This window comes from Rhea pennata, chromosome 3 (genome assembly GCF_028389875.1).
Source record: "Rhea pennata isolate bPtePen1 chromosome 3, bPtePen1.pri, whole genome shotgun sequence".
Taxonomy (NCBI): Eukaryota; Metazoa; Chordata; class Aves; order Rheiformes; family Rheidae; genus Rhea; species Rhea pennata.
Genome location: NC_084665.1, coordinates 129,222,498 through 129,247,997, shown reverse-complemented (window position 1 = coordinate 129,247,997; position 25,500 = coordinate 129,222,498). Strand labels below are relative to the sequence as shown.

At 41.5% G+C, this 25,500-nt stretch overlaps 1 protein-coding gene across 5 annotated transcripts in view; it reads left to right on the top strand.

The window, feature by feature from the left end:
- Nucleotides 1–25,500, top strand: part of DTNB (dystrobrevin beta) — a 219,126-nt gene that overhangs the window by 121,153 nt on the left and 72,473 nt on the right. For 3 of the 5 annotated variants that reach the window (XM_062573364.1, XM_062573363.1, XM_062573362.1), the window contains exons 12-13: nt 8,067–8,156; nt 14,711–14,798. In XM_062573364.1, the coding sequence (XP_062429348.1) occupies nt 8,067–8,156; nt 14,711–14,798 (178 nt within the window). The remainder of the gene's footprint in view (nt 1–8,066; nt 8,157–14,710; nt 14,799–25,500) is intronic. The other 2 variants (XM_062573367.1, XM_062573366.1) reach the window with 1 other exon arrangement.

Genomic DNA, 25,500 nt, shown 5'->3' with positions numbered 1-25,500 from the left:
TTTAATGATCTGCACGCTGCTGGTGTTGGCTTGTGTCACCTTTCCCTGCGTAATTATCCTGTGTGATTTTTATCTTAGCTGTTTGTCCCATCATCTTTCCTGAATATGATAGCTGGAGGTAGAGGTTATAGAATGGTAGAGGAATGAGAAATTATAAGGTTGTTTGTAGTTAGCAAGGAATGTGATGGCTTCCCCCAAACCTTAAATCTGCAAGACAGATTATGTCATTTTCTGAATGGTATGCTGGAGGTCAGTCAGAAGTGTGGCTTTGATTCAGAAATTACTGTGCTAAATTTCATAGCCCGTATTATGCATCAAATCAGATGAATGGTGGTAATTATCCTTTTGACCTTAACATCTATATAAATAAATCATGAGGGGAAGTAATGGGACAGAAAACAAGAGATCCCTCAAGATTATGTTCTGGCCGTTCTTTCAAATAGAGAAACCTTTCCTTATTCAACAGTTTAGGCCCAATCTGTGCAATTTTGTAAAGATTTGCAAAGTTGTGAGCAACCATATTACAAATTTTGTGGGATTTCTTGCTTTAAAATTCATCATTTTAAAATAGATTGTCTCATTTATTTGGCTTTTTAGATTTTTTGAACAGGAATTAATTTAAGACGTGAAAAGCACCATTTAAATACCTTAATAATTTATTAAGTTGCTTACAAGGCTACTGAGCCAATTATTACTTGCATAAAATTTGACAAGCACCACCTCAGATGCCAAACCCTAGATTGGTTAGTGGAATATCGGTCGTAGAAATCAGTCGTAGAAAGAGTTACACATTTTTTACATAACCTGAAAATAGAGGTTCTTGTTTGGCTATTTTCTCCAATCAGTCGATATTTTTCTCTTCTGTACTTGTATTTGGTAGGAGCAAACTGACCCTTTAAACCCCGTTCTTACTGAGTTGCAGTGATTTGTTTCCGCTCCAGGTGTCTTGCAGGCATGACTAAGCACCCAGGCCAGAATTTTCAAACATCACAAGTAAAAAATAGTACAAGAGGGAGAGTCCAGCAGAGGCAAGCTGCTTTACACAGATTCCTCTGACCTCGTTCTTCTCTTGCCGCTTAATATTGCTTCCCTTGTTCCCTCAATAAAAGCATGCTTCTTGCTATCTTTCTGACCATTGATTTGCAGGCTTGTTGTAGGCCTGCCATGATTGTTGTTATATGAAAAATATGGGAAGCATACTATAAAATTCCATTCTAATCCTAATTTCAAGAGTTCAGTTACAACATGTTGCTATTTTGGCAGAAGAGGTGATATTTTGCCCTTGTCGTCATCTTCATTGGGGGCAACATTGGCTACAGTGACCAGGAGATGGTGGATTTCAGGACCCTGCAAGGAGGAAGCAAGGCAATAAGTAGGATTAGTAGGATTGCAACCCTGGACTTTGACAGAGTGGACTTGGGCCTCTTCCCATGGATTAGAGCCCTAGAAGGAAGGGTGGTCCAAGAGAGCTGGTTAATATTCAGCATCACTTCCTCCAGGCTCAAGAGTGGTACATCCCTATAACTAAGAAGTCAAGCTTCTTCAAAGACATCAGTAGCAAAAAGATGACTAGGGAAGATGTGGGCCCGATGCTCAATGGGGTGGGTGGCCTGGTGACGAAGGATACAGAGAAGGCAGAGTTACTGAATGCCTTCCTTGCTTCAGCCTTTACTACTAAAGGCAACCCCCAGGAATTCCAGATCCTGGAGACAAGAGAGAAAGTCTGGAGAAAGGAAGACTTTCCCTTGATCAAGGAGGATCAGGTTAGAGATCAAACTACACACCCACAAATGATGGACCCTGATGGGATGCATCTGTGAGTGCTGAGGGAGCTGGTGGATGTTGTTGCCAGGCCTCTCTCCATCAGCTTGGAAAGGTCAGGAGAACAAGAGAGGTGCCTGAGGACAGGAAGAAAGCGAATGTCACTCCAGTCTTCAAAAAGAAGAGGAAGGAAGACCCAGGAAACTATAATCCAGTCACCGTCACCACCAAACCTAGAAAGGTGATGGAATAGGTCATCCTGGATGTCATCTCTGAGCACATGAAGGACAAGAAGGTGATCAGGAGAAGTCAGCATGGATTGATAAAGGGGAAATCATGCTTATCCAATCTGATAGCTGCCTGTGATGGAAAGACTGGCTGGGTAGATGAGGGGAGAGCAGTGGATGTTGTCTCCCTTAACTTGGTACTACCTCCCATGACATTATCCTAGGTAAACTCAGGAAGTGTGGGTTAGACGAGTGGACAGTGAAGTGGCTTGAGAACTGGCTGAAAGGCAGAGCTCAGAGGGTTGTGCTCAGTAGCGCAGAGTCTAGTTAGAGGCCTGTAGCTAGCAGTGTCCCCCAGGGGGTCAGTACTGGGTCCAGTCTTGTTCAACTTACTCCTCAGTGACCTGGACAAAGGGGCAAAGTGCTTCCTCAGGAGGTTTGCTGATGATCCCAAAGTTGGAGGAGTGGCTGATGCATCAGAGGGCCACACTGCCATTCAGAGAGACCTGGACAGGCTGGAGAGTTGGCAGAGAGGAATCTCCTGAAGTTCAACAAAAGCAAGTGCAGGGTCCTGCACCTGGGGAGGAATAACCCCATGCACCAGAACAGGCTGGGGGCTGACCTGATGGAAAGCAGCTCTGTGGAGAATGACCTGGGAGTGCTGGTGGACAACAAGTCGTCCGTGAGCCAGCAATGTGCCCTTGTGACCAAGAAGGCCAATGGTCTCCTGAGGTGCATTAGGAAGAGTGTTACCAGCAGGTGGAGGGAGGTGATCCTGCCCCTCTCCTCAGCCCTGGGGAGGCCTCATCTCGAGTCCTGTGTCCAGTTCTGCGCTCCCTAGTGCAAGAGAGACATGGAGCTACTGGAGAGAGTCCAGCATAGGGTTATGAAGATGATCAGAGGGCTGGAGCACCTGCCCTATGAAGAACAGCTGCGAGAGCTGGGCCCATTTAGCCTGGGGAAGAGAAGACTGAGGGGGATCTATCTCATCAATGTCTACAGATACCTTAAGCGAGGTTGTAGAGAAGATGGGCTGGACTCTTTTTCAGTGGTGCCAAGCAACAGGAAAAGAGGCAATGGGCAGAAACTGAACCACGAGAAGTACCACCTGAATATGAGGAAAAACTTCTTTCCTGTGAGGGTGACAGAGCCCTGGAAGAGATTGCCCAGAGAGGTTGTGGAGTCTCCTTCTCTGGAGATATTCAAAGCCTGCCTGGACGTGATCCTGAGGAATATGCTCTAGATGCTGTTTCTTGAGCAGGGAGGTTGGACTTGATGATCTCCAGAGGTTCCTTGCAACCTCAATCATACTATGATTCTGGATTCTAAAAACTAAAAGATTCTGTGTTTGTAGTATAATCAAGTAGTATAATTCTGTGTTTGTAGTGTAATCAATCAAGGAGCTGATCAAAATATATTTGAATGACAAAAAATAGGAGAAAGGAGAGGGACTGGCATTCTGGTAGCAGGAGAAGGCATAGCTGCTTCTTTGCTCTCAGGTTATATAAAGAAGTATTTTTGCTTCAGTAAGTGCCTGAAAGTAGAAGGAATGTCTTAAGATTGCTGAATACGTTACTAAGCAGTCATTCTCTAAGCACAATAAAGGGTTAGGGAATAAATATAGTTGACATATCCATGTCAAGAACAAATTGTGTCACGAATGAAAATTGGATGATTATGAATGGGTAGGTGGCCTCATGAAGGAGGGGGAAGCCCTAATTAGAAATGTACTGACTCATAAAGCTTTTCACACTATCCCATATGATATTTTCATAAATAAACTAGGTAAGTGTGGACTAGCTGAAACTGCTGTTATGTGGGTGCAATGCCATTTGGAAATTTGCAGTCAAAGAAAGAAAATATCAATATTTTCCTACCAAACAGCGAGGACGTGCCAGGTAGATCCCACGGGGGTCTGTTCTGAGCTTAGTGTCACTCCATTTATTCCTTGACTGCTTGGATGATGAAATAGAGAACAGGCATACATAAATTTTGTGCTCGACATTATGCAGGGAGGTACTGGAAATTCTTCAGAGGGCAAGCTTCCAAGTCAAATGATCTTATAAATCAATGAGATGAAATGAATAAAGACAGCTTCGGGGGACAGTTATAAAAGAAAATGCATCAAAAAGAACTAGAGAATGACTGACTTGACAAGCCTATTGCTGAAAAATATCTGGAGAATTACAGTGAATTAGAAGTTGAATGCAAATCAACAAAGTTACTGCCAAAAGTAAAAAGCTGGTAATGTCATTGGGCTGTGTAGTAAAAGAAGCACCGTATTTAGGACGCCCGAGATGGTTATTCAGGTGTCTCTTGAGTAGTGGTGACTGGTCACCTGAAGTCCTGTGTCAGCAGTTGAACACCATATGCTAAAAAAGCTGTAGACGACTTGCAAAGCCAGTAGCTCCTGAGAGCGTGGACAGTGTCACCTCTCACATGGTGAGAGTCCTTCTGGTGGTCTGGCAGGCCTGTGCAGGGGCCGGCGTGGGGGTGATGCTCAGCTGGTCTCTAGGTCCACCTGGAGACCAGATTTAGTTCTCAGCAAGGGAGATTTCCAGTGAGTAATAGAAACTATAAGTCCAAAGGGTTTTTCTGTTCTGGGATGAGTCTCATACCGAGGTTAGGTGGTACAGCGGTATGCTGCTTTTAACCACAGTTAGAAGAGGTGGATTTTCATTTCTGTAGGTGCCTACAAACAAAACACTTCATTAACATCGAGATGAGTGATTTTGTCTTTCTCAAGAGTTTGTCATTTTCATTTTCTTTAAAACTGTTTAGCAAATTCTATCCAAATTCATGGTTCGTTTGGACTACTGCAAAACTGCCTTTTGCAATAAGAGGGATTCACTGAAAGAGATGAATGAAGAGAGGCACAAAGCTGCATTTATGAAGGCTAGAGAGGATGGCTTGCACGAATCAACAGGCGAGGTGGTGAGCGCGCCCCAGGGAGCCGGAGCTCTGGGGCCGGCGGTGAGGAGCGGGGAGGGGTGCCGGGGTGAGCAGGGGGTGCAGCGGCCGGCCCCGCGCTCCCAGCGCCCGTGCGACCTCCCGGCTCGCTCGCCCCTGGCTGCGTGGGAGCAGATGGCGCCCGGAGCTGTTCGTAGGGGTGATGGTAGCAGGTGCCCATGGCTTAGCTGGACAGCAAGGGCAGGCGAGCGAAGCTGCACGCTGGGTTTCGTGGGACAAAGAACACTGCTAGGTGGGACAGGGAAGGAAGGGGGCATGCCGGATAATTTTATGCCTTAAATGCAACCAACATGCAAAAAAAATGTTGAGATTTAAGTATGCATACTCTGTTTGTGATTTCTTTCCCTGTCCTCTCTAGTGCTGTCACGTCTTGTTTCTGCTTTTTCCTGTCCTTGCTCCTGCTTAGCTGTAAATCAACACATTGCAGCTTCTTTAGATGAACACTAATTGCTATCCAAACATTCGATAGGTATTATACTGACAAAGTTTACAAAGAATTAACTTGTCCATTGTTATCTCATGCTTTCCCAAAGAGGTTGAATTCAAAAAAAAAAGGCAAGCCCTTGGAAAAAAAGAATTAAGGGCACATGTCAGCATATCTTAAAGTTTTACTTTAAATAATAATTATGAATAATAATAGTATCATGATGGCTCTATTTTAAGGGGACAAACGCAGTCTGCGTTTGGCAAGTAGGGCAGAACATTCTGCCAGGAACAGACTAGGGCTCTTACTTTTGAACGACATAGCTTGTGTTCATGTGAGTTCTGAGCAGGATTACTTACGCTTGCTTTATATTCAAATATTTCTTTTGCTCGATGAAAGCAACATGCCACTCCTGCAACATTTTTACAATACCTTCATGCAACCCACAGGACGCTAGTATGCAAGATGCCCTGCACTTTCTCTAGCCCACTGCACGTAGATACTGTCCTCGACAAGAAAATCTCTGTACAGCGTCGTTGACACAACCTGCCAAACCCAGAATGAACTCCTCTTCCCTGGTGCTTCTTTCTCCAGATCTCCTGTAATCACAAGTGTGATGAGCTGTATCTTTACTCTTTCCATTATTCTATTCTATGATTCTATATACCTGGACCTAACAAATAAAAGCAGCCACAGGGCATGCAGGTAATTCCCACTATCTTATTGCCGCTTTGGGCAGAGGCAGGGAGGAAGCTGTCAACATGTACCTTAATTCCACGTTCTGCAATTTGCTGTGGTCTGGATGTTGCGGAACTGATGTTCTGGAGGGGGCTGTGGAATATCGCTAGGCAAGCCTACCCGTGTTCAAAAATGTGTGTGCAAAATCAGGTATGTTCTAGGAACGGCATCCAGACTCATGTTAATCTAACAGTTTTTTTCTTCCAGTGCCAGGAGCACTAATCATCATTAAAGCAATATTCACTTCAAGTTAAAAATGTAGCCATTTCTGCTGGGCTTTTATTTTTTTCCACAGGAACGTGTACAGTGGGTTATAATGAAAAGCATCTTCAAGTCTTAATTGTTGTGGTTGCAGCCATGTGCCTGGTATAATGCATATCTAAACTAAAGCTTTTCAGTACTTGCCAGTAGTCTGTCTTCTCAGAGTACGAATTGCATAAAAGTTCTGTGTAGTGGTTAATGTTGAGTTGCTTTCTGATTACAAACCCATTATTACAGAAGTTGCTTTTTGCCCACAGGGGTTGATGTGGGTGATTCCATTTTGCTTCGTTATTACAAGGTCTTATTCTGCTTCTGGCAGGCTTCTCTGACATGCCACTGCACATAACAGAGGAGAAAAGCATTTGTATGTCTGAAAAATGTGCATTCTGTTTTCATGTATATTGATGCTAAAAGCAATAGATGCCATGTTTTAAAAGGCTTCCAAAACAAATACTTCCAGGACGTGTGTGGAGAAGGAATTAACAGCAGTTTATAAATCGAAAGAGTAGCTTGAATACCTGATACAGAAATGAAAAATGGAATTTCTTGTACATTTGTATTTTAGGAAGAAATGTGTATTATGTTAAAATAATAGTGATACATGTTTGTGAAGCACTTTTAGGAAACAACGTGGTCTCTTATATGCATAGGACTTTTTATCTCCCAGTGCAGAGTGATGCTTTCCCCACACATGCACCATTCCCTGTGCTGAAACAGCATTTCGGAGTCTGCGATCGGACTTCACAGGGATGTGGAGGAAGTCTGAGGGTATCCCTCTTTTGGGTTTGAGAGCAAAATATAGCTATTTTTACATGCAACTCTTGGGATAAAACAGAGAGAATAATTTTGCTGCATTCTCTCAGGATTTCTGAGATGCCTCTGTCATAACCATGGTAGAAAGCAACATGTATTAATTGGACCATATAGACAAAGTTTCTTATTTAAAGGGGATTATTTATGACAAATATTTCTTGCAGTTGGTCTCTATACTTGTAAAAAATTTCAGAATCATAGCAGCTTTATATTTATGGGTCCTCAAAACAAAAAGATGTTCTGTCATTTAATGAATCCCTGTTAGAAGGTAGTTTGGTTGATACCAGCCAATAATCTGTTGATTTTGTGTCACTTCCTTCCGATTTTTGTTTGGTGGGCCTGTCTTTTAGAGAAACAGGAGAGACTGAGTGCTTTCCGGTGTGATTCCAGACCTGGAGCCCAGGGTGGTTTGGGTTGGTTTTGGAGCGGTTTGACTGCAGGAGCAAGGCAGGAGACTGCAGAAAATCACCATGGCCACGGCAGGTCTGATTCTGCATCATGCCGTGCTCCAGAAGGGCTGCCTGAAATCAGGGGATCCTGGCAGGAATGTCACTGCTGCCCTTAAAGGCTGCCGGATGCTTTTTGATCATGACATGCTTAGGGTGATACTGCTTTCCCAAACTGAACCTAACAGCAAGCTTAAGGAAGCTCCTCAGCTGTATTCGTTGCATGCTGGGGTACTCAAATGTTCTTCTAATTTATGATTTAATATTTAAATGCAGAAGATAACCTTTTCATGTAATTTACTGAAACATATTTACATTTTTAATCATTCATGTTTTAATTTTAACTGTTTCGTTAACATTCATTAATTATTTGCTTTGTATTTATGTTATGTTTTGTTTGCTTTCTTTTGCTTTCATTATTACTAGGTTACAGTACAGCCTGGATACTGCCAGTCGATTAGCTGATGAGCATGCACTGATAGCAACCTATGTGAACCGGCTACAGAATGGTGCACGGTTAGTGTTAGGAAAGCATTTCTGGAGCAGGGATGGGCCCAGTAACGCTGTTTCCTCTGGGGAATAATACTCCAGTCAAAGGTATTTGGCCTCAATAGGCAAAAAGAGGGAAATGTATTTAATACTCTATCAAATCATCTGAAAATACACAAATACATATATGCATACATGCCAAATACGCACGTGGGATGTCAGATAGGAAGGGATCACTTGGGTTATTTGTGTCTGCTCCAGCCCTTTTGCTTTCACTGACAGAATCCCTCACGTCAACTGATTAACCTAGTTCCAGATCTGGGTAGATAATTTTTTTCTCCATGACCATTCTGGAATATCATTTTTCACCAATAGGAATCTATCCAATTCCCACCTTAAATTTTTTTCATGACTGGCTCATTCCCATTAGTTCTTATGTCAGCATTGTCCTGTAACTCTAATTGCTCTTCTTTCTCCTTACTGCTTACACCTCTCCACCCCAAATGTATGTTCATGGACAGAAATCTCATCCTGTCACAATCTTTGCTTATCTAGGCTAAACAAGCAAGCTCTTTCTGTCCCATAGCCATGACCTGTATAATACAGCAGTTTATTTCTGTACCCTTCTAAAGAATATTAATGCTTTGGAGAATTTGTTTCTTTTTTTTTTTTCCAGCTTTAGTCCTTGTGCTTTTGTGCACATTTGTATTTCATACCTGTGACCATGTAGAAAAATTTCACCCTAAAGCCTCAAAACACAGCTCTCCCATTGCATCACAGGACCTAGCCTGCAGATTTTCCATATTCCACTTTTAGGCCGTATTAAATTATGCCTTTACTGAGTCAGAGCTGTGCTGGACAGGAAAAGGAGATTGGGGGCTGAGGGCTGTACATAAAGGCATTGCTCTATCCATGTTACCCTCTGGCTAAGGTTCTTAGAGTAAGGTCATATTTCATCATTCTGTCGCCTAGAAATTTGTATTCCCCTGCTGTATTGATGAAGTGCATTCTGGCTTTCCAAATCACGGAAGGAAGTCAGTTTTTCTCTGGATAGTGAATCACTATTATCTGCTATCACCTGTCCAGCTGAAAGCCCTTAATATTGCTCACAAGACAGTAAAACCTAGGAATTTCAGAGACCTCAGAGTTGATAAACTGCAAATAGTTGACTTTTAGGTCTTTAGCTTAAAAAATGTCACTTGTCAGTGCTACCAGAGCAGCAGTGCTTGCCTAGAAGGAGCCATGCACTCTTGTGGTGCGTGGGAGTGACCTCCAAGTCAGTGCGAAAGGATGCTTCTCCCCATTCCTGATGAAATCTGTGCACCATTGTGACTTCTTCTAGTCTCCTTTTGCCATAAAAAAGCTCATAAAAAAGTTATATTTGCTTTCGACAGGCTGTCTGAGGTGTCCTGCAGCCATCATTGCAGACCATCTCTGTGTCCGACTAAGATGACAACAGTGGAGTCTCACTTGGGGACAGCATTTCCTGGAGTAACTGCCACTTGCTTTCACTGCTGTGTTCTCCTCTTTACAGCTGCCCGTGGCTGCTGTTGGAGACAAGGTGCTGGGTGCTAGTCTGGCCCTATTGCTCTTAGGTTCATCGTGACCCCGCTCCTTTCTGAGCAATACAGTCTTTAAGACCAGAAGAGACCATCTGAGCATCTTCTCTGAGGTCTCACACCAGTTATCCCTGTGCTGAGCCTAGCACCTTGTACACAGTTTCCAGAAAACACCGAATTGGAGAGACTACTTGTTTCACTGGCAATCTGTCCCAGTGATTAATTACTCTCTGTGTTTAAGAAAGAGCCACCCACCTTTGCTCTTTAATGCTCATTTTTGTGATTTTTTCACATCTTTCAGCCGAACTTTGAGAGCCTCCTGCCCTGCCTTGCTGGATTGAAAGGAAGTGAAGCCAAATTTTATGTACAAACAGCAGCCCCTTGCTCTCTTGGAAAGAATGGTTGGAAAACTGTGTCTTATAGCCTATTAGAGTTTGTAAGGGAAAGAACTAGGTCCCTGAGATTTTTAATCATGTTAAAAGTTATTTAATTCACTGATGTCCTTCAACTAAAAAGCCTGTCCAAACTACATGTGATATTTAGTAAACAGAAATCAGTGGACTTGATATATTTTACAATAATATGTTTTTCTTTTTTTTTTCGCTACTGTATTATTATGGAAACAAGCCAAGTTGGCTAAATGCTTTTCAAAGAAATAAAATTTTTTGGCAATTTTTTCAAAGAAAATCCCCACCCTAGCAGATGTGCCGGAGGCAAAGACAGTTGCAGAGTGTAGCAAGTTATACCGAAGGCTTAGGGAGCTGGTGAGTTGTATTTTATTATGTAGACGGTTGTTTGTTGTGCATTTCTAAAGCTTAGCATTCACAACTTATATTTTCTGACCATTCAGCGAGCCTGTTTTTCTCCTATCCCCGTGGAGCCTCTATTTCAGCCCCACTTACAAATAACCTGACCTGAAATGTCATAGTTCTTATGTAATTAAATGTCCTGCATTTCCCACAAACGATAACTGGCCACTGGATTTTTATGTTTTATTTTTGGTTGATTGATTTAGATGGATGGATGGATGGATTTGGGTGGTTAGCTGGCTAATTTGGATTGAGTTTGCTTTAAAACCCTTATTCTCTGAAGCTGCCATGGTTAGCAGAACTCCTGATTTTAGAGCAGAATGAAAGGAAAAACTCAGTTTACTGTCCCCGAGATTTCTTGGGTCACCATTTGCTGAGACATTTGGCCCTTTAAATCAGAGCTAGAAGGATAAACTAAGTCTTCTCTTTGCTGTCATCTGCTACTTCTCTGCAGTCAGCCTACATCATGAATACTTGAACAGTTTTGCAAAGGAAATTAAGATCTCAAACCTCCCACCACGCTGTATCATCTTTTATTACATCCTTTACTGCTCCCCCATCCCTAGCCAATAATTTGGTTGCTCATGCTCATTTTTGCATTATTTGACAACAGGCCACTCATGTCTCAGCCTTCTCTATACAGACTGCATTTGCCCCCATCTTCCTGGGTATGATTTCATGAGAATTTTAAGCCAACGTGCGTGCAGGCTGCTGATTCCTTCTTTCCCTTTCCCCCGTTCATCGTGCTGGTGTTCCCACTCTCTCCTTTGTGTAACACTAGCGTTTATGCAGCCACCTGTGGCGCTGGCTCGGGGAGCTCCCCAGCAGAAAATGGATTTGTTTTGCTACGCCAGTCTTCAGCCAGTTCCGTGCCCTGAGCTGGAGCATCCCGTAGAGCAGACGCTGCTGCCGGCTCCGGGGTGGAAGGCAAAGGCTGCAGCCGTCCCTTTCGGTGCCCACATTTCTGTGAGGTTAAAGTCACTGCAAAAGTGTACTTTCTGTATCTGTACTGTGTTGCAGTTTATCACAGTGCCTCAAATATTTCCACTGACACCTCCAAATCAGCATCATTTCCTCCTCCCCATCTGCCCCCAGGGTTCCCGTTCTGTAGCTCCTTGTCAGTTTGATTCGGTCTCGTTGTCTCTGTTCTTGTGCAGTAGACCCCGAGTTGTCCTGGGATGAAGCTCCTCTTGCCAGAACACCTCCTACTATTTTTCGCTTGTGCATATCCAAACTTCCTTTAATCAGACCTTTCCATCTGGTTTTGCCAATGTGTCAATTATAAAACTGCGACCCCAAAGGAGAAAGTAAGAGAGCTCGCAGTTCGACTTACTGTTGCTGAATAAGTAGCACAAAGTTGTCAAAATAGACCAAAGAGTTTGGCACTGTGTCTTTAGGAAAGGGCGAGCTCTGATACTGCCTTTCTAAGACTCCACTGCTTTGGCAGTGTCTCCGAGCTCCCGTTCCCACACCTGCTTCCCTCCCGAGCCGCGGGGTTTTGCTCCGCTTTGGCACCGTCCCGCTGCCGCGCTGCCCGCGCGTTGCTCCCCGGGGCTGTCCGGCGCCCGTAGCGCCTGCCGCGGGGAGGCTCGCGTGGGCGGGGGGAGGCCACGTCTGCACTTGTGCTGCTGCAAGGAAGGACCAGCAGGTCCAGCCTGCGGGAGCACCGCGGGAGTCCTGGCAAAAGAGGGAGCTGAGAGGGTGAGAATCCTCTGCAGTGTCTCCACAGAAGTTAAAACTCCAAGGAAGGGAGTTTTCCTTCGTGAAGCAACGTAAAGAATTCAGTGATATTTTGCAGATTGTGTTCAATGCCCTGCTAATCCTACGGAGACGTGTGTTACAGTATCGGTTTGTTTTGCCTCCTGCTTTTGCGTGCTCATACTGTGTTTTATATCAGTTAACACACAGGAGGTTCAAGAGGTAGGCTTGAACTTGAATTCCTTTTTGTATATAAAATACTTTTAAAAGCAAATGCAAAAGAATTTTTAAAGAATTCACAATCTCTTAAAGAAAGTATGAATTTGCCAATAACTATTTTCTAATACGCTCAGATATGAAGAGATGATAGTTCAGAAAACTGAAAGAGATATTAGGAGATACCAGATTATAAAAAGTGTAAAAGAGATGGGATGGTCATTATTCCTGTAAAAGCAGAACAACTTGAACAGCCTAAATTACAAAGGAAACCTAAAGGGAAACAGCATCAAATTCAAAAATTAAGATGGTAAAGATTGTTCCCTCTTAAAAAAAAAAAGTTCAGAAAATGAATTAGCATGAGGGCTTGTAAAAAAGTCATCAAGCCTATTATAAACCTATTCTTCCGTTCTTAATTCTATTTTCCCACTGTTTTAGCTCACCTTTCACCAACTTCTTCCTTTACACTGTTCAGTACCCACAGGTAGTTTAATATATTCAGATTATTTTGTTGGTCATCTGGTAGGCCAATTGCAGAGGCATAATAACTCAGTATAATTTATATTAATCATAACCCTGTCTGTGTAAATTGTAGCAGTCTGTCCATTAAATTCCAAGTCCAATGTTTCTGTGCCATCTCAGACATGTCATCTGACTGACTTCTGAGTCTCAAAGAGTTCAAGCTGTTAGATTCAGCATTACAAAATAATAAATTAAATCCCTGGTTTTATATAAATGTAATATATACAATAGACATGTAGTTCTTTAAGTCATGTCAACACAAGTCTGTGCAATTAAGCTAAAGAAATGTAAATTGCCTTGTGAAGTGGTAATGTGGCCTTCTAAAAACAGCCCTTGCTCTACACTTGGTATGTATCTCTTGACTACTTGCGGTGTGATTCTGATCCTGAACTGCATTGTAAACGCATACATGTACATCGCTGTGTAATTTATGGCAGCCACTGTGGTATTTGTGAATCTTGGATGAAACGTCAAAGCTAACGTGAGAAAGGCTGCACTGGAGAGTGAAACACCGTCTCATTCGCACTCGATCATTTCGAGCCCGTAATGTTCTGGTTCACGTAAGTAGTGCGCTAGCCGCCCTTTCAGAGGGAGCCTGGGCTGAGAAACCTGCTGTGCGACAGCAGGGTAACAAACTGCTCTTTTGAATAGTTCAGCTGGATACTGACTTTAAAAGTTCCTCTTGCACATGGCTTCCCCTGCAGATTTTTTTAACAAAGCCACTACGCCACCTACGCCGAGTTGGCAACAGATCTTAATAGCGACTGATCTCAGTTAATGCAACTTGAATTATCATTTGTCACCTTACGCTTTTATAGTTAAAAAGGTAGTTATTTGTGAATTCTAGAAACGGATTTAGTGCTCTAGGCATCGATTAGATTGTCAGACTGGATTAATCATGCTGTACGTAGAGGAGACGATGCTTGCGTGAAAGGTGGGAAGGAGCTGGGTGCAGTCTCTCACCTCCTAGTCCCGGGGGTCTCTCATCTGTATTGTCTCTGCTCTTCTTTTTCCAATATGCAATGTCCATCTCTTCAGTCACTTCATGCTGATGATTATTTGAAATATTTTTAACGACCCTTTTAGCAACATGTCCGAGACAGTTCCAATAGCCTGGGTGAGGCAATGCAAGCTCCTCAGTGGGAGCTGCCTGGGGCATTGTTTCATCCTCTGCTAGCTGAGGCATGAAGGATCAAGTCTCAAATTACCGCTTTTTGTACATTTGAGTTTTGTCAGGCTGACACACAAAGCACTGTTTACATTTTAGTTCATATTGCTTAGTGCCAGCGTCTATTCTTCTCAGGTCAGCAGGATGCCCTCAGTTCTTCCTCCTGGAAATCATCCTTACTTTGACACTTGTCGCCCTACATCTCCTAAGGCCAAAGCTTCTGCTTCATCATTCACTGCATTCATCCTTTCTATCCTGAGTAAACCAAAAGAGTTTACACAAAAGCTCCTCAGAGGCAAATTAATTTTTTCCTAATCATAAATATTTCTGAATTGTTGAAAATTAAATATTTTAATTTTTTAAAACTAAAGCATGTGAATCCTGGAGGAAGTACTGCTAAACAGAAAGTCTCCAGAGCAGTCCCCACTTCGGAAGGGGAATGAAAAAAAGGAAAGATTCAGCTTATTTCAAATATGACTTCTTTTCTGTTTCACATTGCTGTGTCTTTGTGACACGCCACCCTTTTCCTCTGTCACCCCCTGGTCTGAGGAACACGCAGGGCAGGAGCTGGGGATGCTGACGGGCTCTTCTGGCTTTGTTCCCTCGCAGTGTCTTGGACAGCCCGAGCAGACTGGATGAGGAGCACAGACTGATTGCCAGATACGCCGCCAGGCTGGCTGCAGAAGCTGGAAGTGCAGTAAGTACATGACCGGACTCCAGTTTTTAATATTCATATCTCTTTTGCTACTGAGGAATAGGAAAGGTACTTTTCAGAGTTTAATTAGTAGCTTACTCTTAGCAGCTGCATCAAATTGTCATGTTTTCTTTATTCATCCGATGTAAAAGAGAAATATGCTTTCCTTGTGTTTTCACCTACTCTAGCATGAACACTGCTTTCTCAAAAGGCTAGGGAAGAGCTGAAAAACACAAAATGACAATACAAATTATTAGAAATGAGGTCACAGGAGATGCGAATAAGCAGATTAGTCCTACTTAGTCTAGAGAAGAAAGAAGTAGATACTTGAAGGAAACAAGTCATGTAACAAATGGTATGGAGTATATTTTTTCCAGAGGAAGAGAGTTCTCTGGTTATGGTCACTTATAATAAAGGCAATTAAAACACAAAAGCAACCAATTCTGAATTGGTGAAAAGTAAATACTGCTTTAACAGAAGATTGCCAGAGGACATCATGACAGCAAAGAATTTACTGGAATTCAATAAAATATTTGCAGTGTAATTGGATAGGGGTAATAGAAATCTATCTTTTCGCTGTTTCATCCTTATAAAAGGAGAGCAGTGTTTGCAATGACATTCTTCCATGCATGCCAAGCTGGAGTGGATTTGCCTTGAATTATGGCCACCATTTTACAACATTTCCGCTGGAGTATGTTGCTTGGAAACAGCTTGGCTTAGCACATGTTCAAAACCCTGGCTACACTTTCTGTCTGTTAAAGATACACATTTTTAGGCCTGCTTTAACAAGTTCGAACAGAATGCATCAAAGTGTCAGCCTCAGTGGCGCTCTACATTATCACTTGCAAGACGTATTATTGTCCATGTACCATTTCAGATATAATCCTTGTCTTCAAGAATCACCAGTGATAGGAATCATCTCCCCTAAGCATCTTACCACTGTGGCAGAATTTTTTTTTCCTGCCACATTTTAGCATGACTGGGGAAGTGTCTTAACATCAGTTTAATCTTTCATTACTTCTTGTAATATGAATACTTCCAAGTCCTTTCCAGCAGGACAGGCTTACGCCTTTTCATAAGTTCCTTCAGCATGTATCCAGCTGCTGAGCTGACTTTTTGTAATAGAAATGTGACCAGATATTTTCCTTTTTAAAAATTTAATTTAAAAGAATGATGCTTTTAACATTTTTAACCGTCAGTTCCCATTACTTCTGTCAAATACTACATATGCATTTCTGAAGTTATTCTGTTCACTGGAATCGTGTTCATGTTGAAATAATGAAACGTTACAGTATAAATTCTCTGTTTTAGATGAAGAAAGGGGATTTTAATGCAATCTTTATATAAGTTTAAAGTTGTTGTAACACTAACTGCTGAATCAGTGTCACTCTGAAAAATGATGGAGGGATTCTGACCCATGACTTAACTTTTTGTGGTAGTAATAAGTAGATATTAAGAAATATTGGAGTGTCATAATACAGGTTCTTACCTGATCATTTAAAAATCTTTAAATCATCTTAACCTGTTTGAGGTTAAATGCTAAATGAGGTTGAAGAGTAAGAATAGATTGTATATTTGCACTGTGGCACAAGCTTGGTAGTAAGGAATCTAAAGGTTGTTTACTAGGCCCAGGGTTTATTCATTGTGCAAAAATTACTAATCAGCTGATACAGAGCTATTTTTTCATAATCTGAAGGATTCAGAGTCTTAGGCTCTCTTCCTAGTGCTCTGCTTTAAGGAGGTTCAAACTATTTCTTGCCAATAGGGGATCCCTCTTTCTTAGCCAACACTTCGTATTATTAGTGTCCGCATAGGCCTTTGCAACTTCGTGGTGGAACAGCCTGTGAAGTTCTGGACTGCGTGCTGTACCTATGCTGCTTGCTCATCAGGATTCCCTGATTTGTGGGAAATCAGATATCTGATATACTGGATATCTATCAGACACAATCTTGTTTTTATATGTTCTTTGTGTAAGATAAAGACAAAGAGACGGGAGCAAATTAGAGGATGGGAAATTCAAAACCTGAAAAATGAAGAGTAACTTTTCCTGTCCGTATGGAATTAAAATATGGAACATCAAATAGGAAAGCCTACCAGAGATCCAGTAGGAGAAAGATAATCATTAAGTATATGGTTGCCAAACTGCCAGTTTAACAGGAATGATAGAGGAGGACATGTATGCAATGGGGTGGTATTGTACGTAAAGGATAATAAGCAGTGGAGCAACATAAAAATACTGTAGGAAGAGAGAAGATCTGTGGAATCCTTGTGCACTGAAATTCCAGATTCTTATTAACAGATGAGAAATACTGACCTGTGATCAGATGATGATAGTGATCAGGAAATGTTGAGTGAGAGGGAGATGAAGAAACAACTTTTTTGAGCAATAAATGAGGTTTCCTTGAACAACTAGTTTTAGAATCCACAAAAAGAGGCCAGAGTGGGTTTGGTCCTCAATGGTGCCCATGGCCCAGCTGGAGTGGTGTTAGTGGTGCTGGCTGCTCTGTAGCAGCAACCATGACACCACTAGGTTTGACGCTGCAACAGGAGACAGCAGGCCAACTAAATCCGGTATACAGATACTCAGTTTCAAGAAAAACAACTACAAAAAATGAAACAACTAGGAAAAAAAGAACTAAAAGGAGTGTCCAAAAAGCAGGAAGCGTGTAAGCTATGCCTATAAGGAATAACATCACTGAGCACATGAGCGATCATGGTGTTTTCGGAAAGGGTTAGAGGGGCCTTTCTAGAAGGAAATCACCTCACCAAGCTTCTGGATTTTTGTCAGAGGGTGGGTGAGCAAATGGATAAAGAGATCCAGTGGACATAATGCATTAGGATATTGAAAAAGCTTTGATAAGACTTCACAACAAATATTATTTTAAAAACTTTAAAAAGAGATTGGAAGAAAGGTTCTGTTGTGGATTAAAACTGATACAAAAAGGGAAATAAAGGGTAAGGGTTAATGGTCACTTCTTAGGATAGAAAAGAGGCAGCAGTGGAGTCCTTCATAGAATGGTGCAGGGGCCAATTTTATTTGCATGTTCACCATGACCTGGAGAAGGGAGTGCACAGTGAAGTGTCCAAGTTTGCAGATGATACTATGCCAGATCAGTGGTCAAACGAGACAGTGATGTTGAGGAACTACAAAAGGATATCAGAAAACTGACTGAGTGGGCAAATAGGTGGCAGATGAATGTCAGTGTAGATAAATTTAAGGTGATGCATCTAGGGAAAAATAATTTATACCTACATGATGCTGAACTCGGGACTGACAGTTCTAAGAGAGACTGCAGTCGTCATTGTCACTTCTCTGAAATTACTGGCTTGAAGTGCAATAGCCAAAAGGCCAACAAAATGGCCAGCGTAATCAAGGTACTGAGACCACGAGAAAGGGAGTTACTTTACCACTATATAAACCTGGTGTGCTAACATTTTTGATTATTGTTTGCAGTTCTGATCTCCACAGTTTAAAAGGGGTGCAGTGGAGTTACTGAGCTTCCTGAGAAGGCAATTAGAATGACCAAGGAATGAAGCAGCTGTATTTAAGTTTTTAAGCATTATCTAATGTCTGGGAATTAAGAAGATACCAAATATAGACGCTGTTGATACTACAGCTGCCTAATGCAAAGTTGCTTATTCGTTTCTCTGAAGTAGTGGACAGTGGTCACCACTGGGAAGTGAATATTGAGCTCTGTGGCTGTGAGTCTGACTCAGTCCATCAGTTTCTGCTTTTTCTCAAATTAGATAAAACATTCAAAATGCATTCTGCAGGAAATGTCACTTGTAATATGAATGCAAATACATTCCATTAACAATCTTAAGGGGAAACCTTTGCTTGAAGTCTTACTGGGGATTTACTTGCTCAACAGTGCAGCAGATGCTCATGGTGTACAACCAGCGCAATTATACACAGTTAGATATCAGTTTGTCTGCATTGGCTCAAAATAAGCTTTGACTGGGTTACTCCTGTTTTATTCAAGCCTGTCTTCAGAAGACAAAACCACTTTCGTTGAATTTAAGTTGCTTAGGGCTATGCTTGGCTTGCCAGGTTTGGTTGCAGCAAATCACTGTGCATTAAAATACCTGTTGGCTGGCTAAGCCGGAGTGATTAGATAGAAAGCAAAAGAGAGAAAAGCAGAAGGTGACTAGATGAATAATGTGAGGAAATTTAAACAATGCCAAACTTAGTTTAAATCACATCTTTCAAGATCGTAACTTCATCTGTATGTCTCCTTCTGCTGATTTTTTCAGATTATCAGTCTGAGGTAAGGAAATAGGTATTTCCTATCAAGCACCCTCGTTTTGATAAAGACAGGCACCTGAAAATGGCTTCCTGTATCCGCTTCATCTCCCTTTGTTGTACAAAATCTCTTCTAAATTCATGTCAGGTTATATCTTGACACTGCCATTTTACTTGAACGTAGATAATCCTACATATAAGGTGGCTGAATGTTTTTAAGAGGAAGGGCAGTTCAGCGTACTTTTGGGAAGGAAATTTATGTGTATATTCACCATATACATAAAACAACCCTGTGGTCTCTGTTATCAATGTCCTACACAGCCCCTCTCTTTCTCCAAACCAATCCCTCCATCACCTCCTACTCCCACCTACTCTGCCTCAGCTCTTCTTTTTCCCCATTTTCTGCTGTTAGTACAGTCCCAGATCCTCCAGGGTTTCTGCTGGTATAGTCAGGCAAGCTGATTCATACAAGCACAAGTCGCTATCTTGACTATGAGTCAGAAATGCCTGCTGCTTCCCGCTGACTTCTGATGGAGAGTGACCTACTGGGGAGGCAGCAGCCTCTGGAGGTCAGCAGGAGCCGGGACAGAGCACTCTCTGGAGGACTGTCCACCTGCGCTGCCTTGCTTCAGGAAAGGCATGTGCACTAATAAATATAAGATAATACTCAACTATAAAGAGGGAGGGAGATTTTAGGACAGCTTTCTTTGATGGGGAAAAAATGTTCAGATTTGGATGAAATACGGTAATGAGGTTCTTGCCCACATTGCTCTATTTTGAAGACTGTGTGGTTGCTCTTCTTCCCTCAGCTGTAAGTGATGCTAAAAACATTTCATCATCTCATTTCGTTTAAACTGTACATACAATCCAAGTATTCTCTTCATCTAATTTTTGTTCTTTTAGACATTTCTTTTATAAATATTTTTAACATAAATAAAGAACTAAACTGAATTTTTTGCTGCACATCTCTGCAGGATAAATCTGCAGCCTGGTTCTTGTAGAGTTTCTTCTTCTCTTGAACACAATAGAAATATTAACTGTTTTTGTTATTTGTTTCCTCTTTGTCTGTTGCTCATAAAGAACACTGTGATACCACAGTGATGAGCAGATGAATTTCTCGTTCAGACTTTCCGTGACACTATGATGTCCTTATACCAAGGAATCTGGAGTTTGATGCCCATGAGAAGAATGCTTTTGTATCTTCTGACAGTTTCTTCCAAATCCTGGTCGTGGAGGAGCACAACTACATGGTGCTTGCCAAATTGGCTTTTGGGGGCTAGATAAAAAAGTGGCATTAAATCCTTTGCTTTCATCAAAGAAAGTTTCATGATAAGGTCTGAAAACTCCTTATTACAGATATCTGTGCAACTTGAAGTTCCAGCATGATTCTCTCTCTAAAGAGTGTTGGTCAGCCTGCAGAAAAGCTAATTACGGTGCTAGCAGATTTTACTGTTGCTATAGCCATTAAGGAATTTAAGGAGATTTTATGATCTTCCTTTTGAGTTCTTGATGAGAGAGGATGGGACTTGCCATTTGAATGATCGTTGCAGAACTGGTGAGGCTTCAGCATTCATGCTGAGCACCAGGAAAGCAGAAAGCAGTCATAATCGTACTTTTACCCATGCCTTTGCAAGAGCAGGCAGGGAGCCAAAACTGCTAAGCTTTCTAAGGAACTGAATTATAGTGTTAATCTTGGAAGACAGAAATCATATTCATACCTGTCCGGTAAGAAGAAGTACAAACTTAAGAGCAGTGACTAGTAAATCAGTGTTTTGGATTTTATTTTTTCCTTAAGTGCAGAGATTTCAGGAATTACATGTGATGTGATAAGAGAGACATGGAACTACTGGAGAGAGTCCAGCATAGGGCTATGAAGATGATGAGGGGACTGGAGCATCTCTACTGTGAGGAAGGATTGCAAGAGCTGGGCCTCTTTAGCCTGGAGAAGAGAAGACAGAGAGGGGATCTTATCAATGTCTACAAATACCTGAAGAAAGAGTGTCAAGGGGTGTCAGGAGGCTGGACTCTTTTCAGTGGTGCCATGTGACAGGACACAAGGCAACGGGCACAAACTGAAACACAGGAAATTACACCTGAATATAAGGAAGAATTACTGTGAGGGTGACAGAGCCCTGGAAGAGGTTGCCCAGAGAGGTTGTGGAGTCTCCTTCTCTGAGATATTCAAAACCTGCCTGGACATGATCCTGTCGAATGTGCTGTAGGTGACCCAGCTTGAGCAGGGAGGTTGGACTAGATGATCTCCAGAGGTCCCTGCCAACCTCAGCCAATCTGTTTGATTCTGTGACTTCGGAAAGTGGACAGGTACCTTACAGCAAAGTAAATATTCGTAGCACACAAATCCTCAAGTGAATTCATGGATTTAGGAGAATAGCATTTGCCATCTCAGTCCTGTACCATATACCCAGAACTCTTCCAAAGGCAGTGGCTGTAAGAACTTGGTGATCAATGAAGTGCTGGGCAGAAGTCAGAGCAGTGACTGTTGATAGGATTTCCTTTTCTGGTGTTCCAGAGGAGTTCATTCATGGATGAAATAAGGGCTGTCTTACAAACAGTGTCCAAGCTGAAGCCTAAATGATATTTGCACATGTGAATGATATATTATATGATACTATATAATTTTCTCCTAATAGTAGTATTTAGTAGATGCACTGAAATACTCACATGCACAAAATATAATGCACTACTCATACATGAATTTAATTTGAAACACTTAGTTCAGCAACAGGTCCCACACAGTATCCGCTAGTTCCTCAATCATATTTCAACATCCTTTTAGCTTGAATAATACTTTCTTTTGCCAATGAAATTTGCTGTATTCAGAAGAGTAACAGCATCCTGAGATAACTGCAGAGGATGAACCAGGGTGCATTAAACTATGTGCTCCATAAAACAATCTGCAATCAGCTAGACTTGAGAAGAATAATAACAAACTCTTTCAGATCCACATGTGCCTTGTAAAGTCCTTCATTATGGCACATTGTATTTTTTTATGTGCTACCGCAAGATGTTTGCTTGCCACAGAGGAAATAGTTACATTACGCAGTTAGATCATAAAGAATTTGGGGGGATTATTCTTGAGCAGTGATGAATTAACGAAGGATGAAGACATGCTGCACTACTGATCCTGTCAACAGAGCCACTGATAGGGAATTTTCAAGTATTAAAATGACTGTTCCTATCTGTGAGAAAAAGCAAATACAGATGCATAACACGCTAGGAGTTTGGAACTCAGATATACATTTGTGGATAAAATGTCAAATATTGTACAGACATTGCACAATTCAGGCTGCTTAAGACTGCCATTGTCTGAGAAAGAACAGGTTGCAATAGATGCAATGGTTGGGCTAAGATGAAAGCCACTCAAAAGTGGAAGCTAAATGTGAAGACTTCATCAAAAAAAGTATGGAAAAAGAATCTGAATTCTCAGTTAATTTTAGTTCTTCATTGCTAAGAATGTTTTGGTCAGATATTTCATTAGTTTCTATGAAATGATGTTTTCTCTCACATGTCCTTAGAGGTTTAAAGCAATCTGAAAGAAGACCAGTAACAAGAATAATAAAAGACATTAAAAAAAAAAAGAGTGGAAGAGAATATCTAATCATATAGCTTGAGAAGTGTTGGGAACAGAAAAGTGTCAGGAGGTCAAATTTTTCAGATTTTAAAGAATAGAGGAAAAAATAGTTTGAATCAAAACAGAAGAGATAGGAAGTTACTTATTCAGTTAGCTGTATTTGTCTAGCTCACAAGCCTAAAGACAGATAAGATCTATAATATCCTTGGATTTGATAGAAATATGAGTTACAGGACATTGTGGGGATATTTTAGAGGAAAGATTTTATACATAAATATATATAAAAGATAGGATAGTTCTTATTTTATGTATGGAGGAGAATGTTCTGAGATGTTCCTGCTTAGAAAACTGCAATATTCAGGAAAAGTTTCAGCTATGGAAGCAGAAGATGAAGTATTTCCAAAATAAATGTAAATAGAACAAAGTAATCTAGGTCTGCATGATTAAATTTTTTTATTGCATCCTTTGAAAAGGAGCAGTGACTTGTGAGGAATCTAGAGAGGCTGGAAATGACAAACAAACAACATTGCTCTCTACAGGATGAAGAGTAAAGTTAGATACCACTTTTGAAAATTTGATCATACACCTTATCTGTTTGCAAAGCAATAGATCAGTACCGGGAAGCACTCCCCATGCACGCCGCACTAGCACTGAGCAGAGCTGGAAGGCCTGACTTTCAGTTCCATAGCCTCTCTGGTTTTGAATAACTGAAAGGCCAGCTAGGACCTATGCTCAGGTATTTTCCACTGTAGGTCAGGTCCGCTTAAAGCATTCTTGGGCAGATGTTTATCCAAGTAATTTTTGAAAAAGAAACAGTGGATGGAGTCCACTACAGATGAAGTCTGACTACGCAATTTGTTCCAATGTTTAAATTAATTTACCACTAAAAAGATTTTCCTGGATTATAACATAGTTCTTTCTTGCTTGATTTGAGCCTCCTGCTAATTCTCCTATCTCAGTGGATATGGAGAATAATATATTACTTTCCTCTTTGCAACCAGCTTTGTATATTTGAAGTTTCTTGTGTTGTCTCCTCTCATTCATTTCTTCATTCTTTCGGTCCTCACTCATTGTTATGTTTTCTAGATGTCTGATCGTTCGTGTTGTTCACCGTGTTTCTCTAGCTCACCCTTAGCTTTTTTGAATTGTGATACTAAAGCTGGAAACAGTGGTTCCCCTGAATTAGAGAAGAGGGATTAAGTCATGCATTTGAGTATATAGCACAGTTCAAACAGCCTGTTGCCAGACTCTGCAGCAGTCTGAGGTTATCGACTCGTGTTTTGTTGCGAAGCTGTCGTTTGCAGTTCCTTCTGTACCGAGCTGCTGCCTCGTTCCTGATTCTCCTTCACGTGCTTGTGCGATTGACCTGTCTAAAGCTAGTCTGGGACTTGTCTTAAGCACTTGTCTTACTAGAATTGCAGCCTGCTTTTTCAGAACATTTCTCCAGCTTGTCAAATAAGTTTATACTTTAGAGTTGTCGTCCAGAGTACTAGGAGCTTGACACAGTATGGCAGAGTCTGCAGACTTAAGAAGCAAATTTCTTTATTCCATCATCCATATTCTTGATGAAGATACTGAAATCCAAGAGAAAAGCTGTAAAACTCCACAGAGGATCCTGCCAGTCTGACACTGAACTAATAATTACTTTTCAGTGTAGCTTTCAAACATGTTCTGCGCCTCCCATCCAGTTATTTCCTCCAGACTGTCTGGCCCATTTACGAGACTGTCAAGAAGACAATATCCAAAGCATTACTGAAGCACAAGTGTATCATGTTAATTGTTTCTCTCCTGTCCGTAAGATTTGATTTTTTATTATGGAAGGAAAGTAGTTCACTTTGACATGATTTGTTTGTAAAAACTCTGTGTAGACTATATCTTCTAAGTACTCACAAGTAGTTTGATTCTGTGTTTATCCTCAAGAACTGCAGTTAAGCTATTGGTCTATGGTTGATGGCTCCTTACAATATTGTTTCTCAATGTAGACCTTAGGGATACCTCCATACTCTCCTCTGGAGCGTTACCTAAAAAAATTGGATTTTTAAAGATGAACACAAAAGCTTTGAGATTGTCTCAGATATATTTAAGAACCAGAGCTAAGTACTCTGATGAGTTTCGTCATGCCCAGACTACTGGAAACATCTGTCTTTCTGAGTTGCCTTCAATCTGTCCTTTCCCTTTTCTATCCTGTGTTTTTACGCCAAAGCTCTAAACTCTGTGTTCTGGACAGACAGTGCTTTTTAATACTAAATGACCATTGGATTTTTTTTAAAAACCAAACCCAGCAGCAAGGATCAGAGTCGCAGTTCTTCCTCCTGAGCACCATGTCCCAGACAGAGGCTGCATCTCCTGTTCTTGGCTGTGGCTCAGCGTCAGCAGGGAGGGTAGAGCGTTGCCTCCTGGGATGTCATATGCCTGTTGGTTCAGGAATGCAGGGCAGAAGCAGTGTCTTTGTTACCCGTTCAAGGTCAGATATGTTTGGAATTTTTGTCAGATGCTTTCTGGCCATGTGTACTAACAATTAGATGTATACTGTTATTGTGTTTTTGAACAGGCTCCATGCTATCTCACATGGCTCTCTGATACGCTTACCTTTTGGGTACTCAAGAGTTTAAATACCTCTCCTCCAAAGTCCACATTCTAGTACAACTTAGGTGAGAGTGCTGTTTATCAGGATCAGAGCACTTCTGAGCATACGATAGACACGTAGGGCTTGTGTATGGCAGTCATTAAAACGTTTGAAGGCCCATTCCTTGCCTACATGTGTAATATTAAGCGCTCTCACCCTCCAGAACAGGACAGCTGCATAGAAACCACCTGTTGCAGCTGGTTCTCAGCTTGTAGTAATTCCTGAACCATGCTGAGAATTGCTT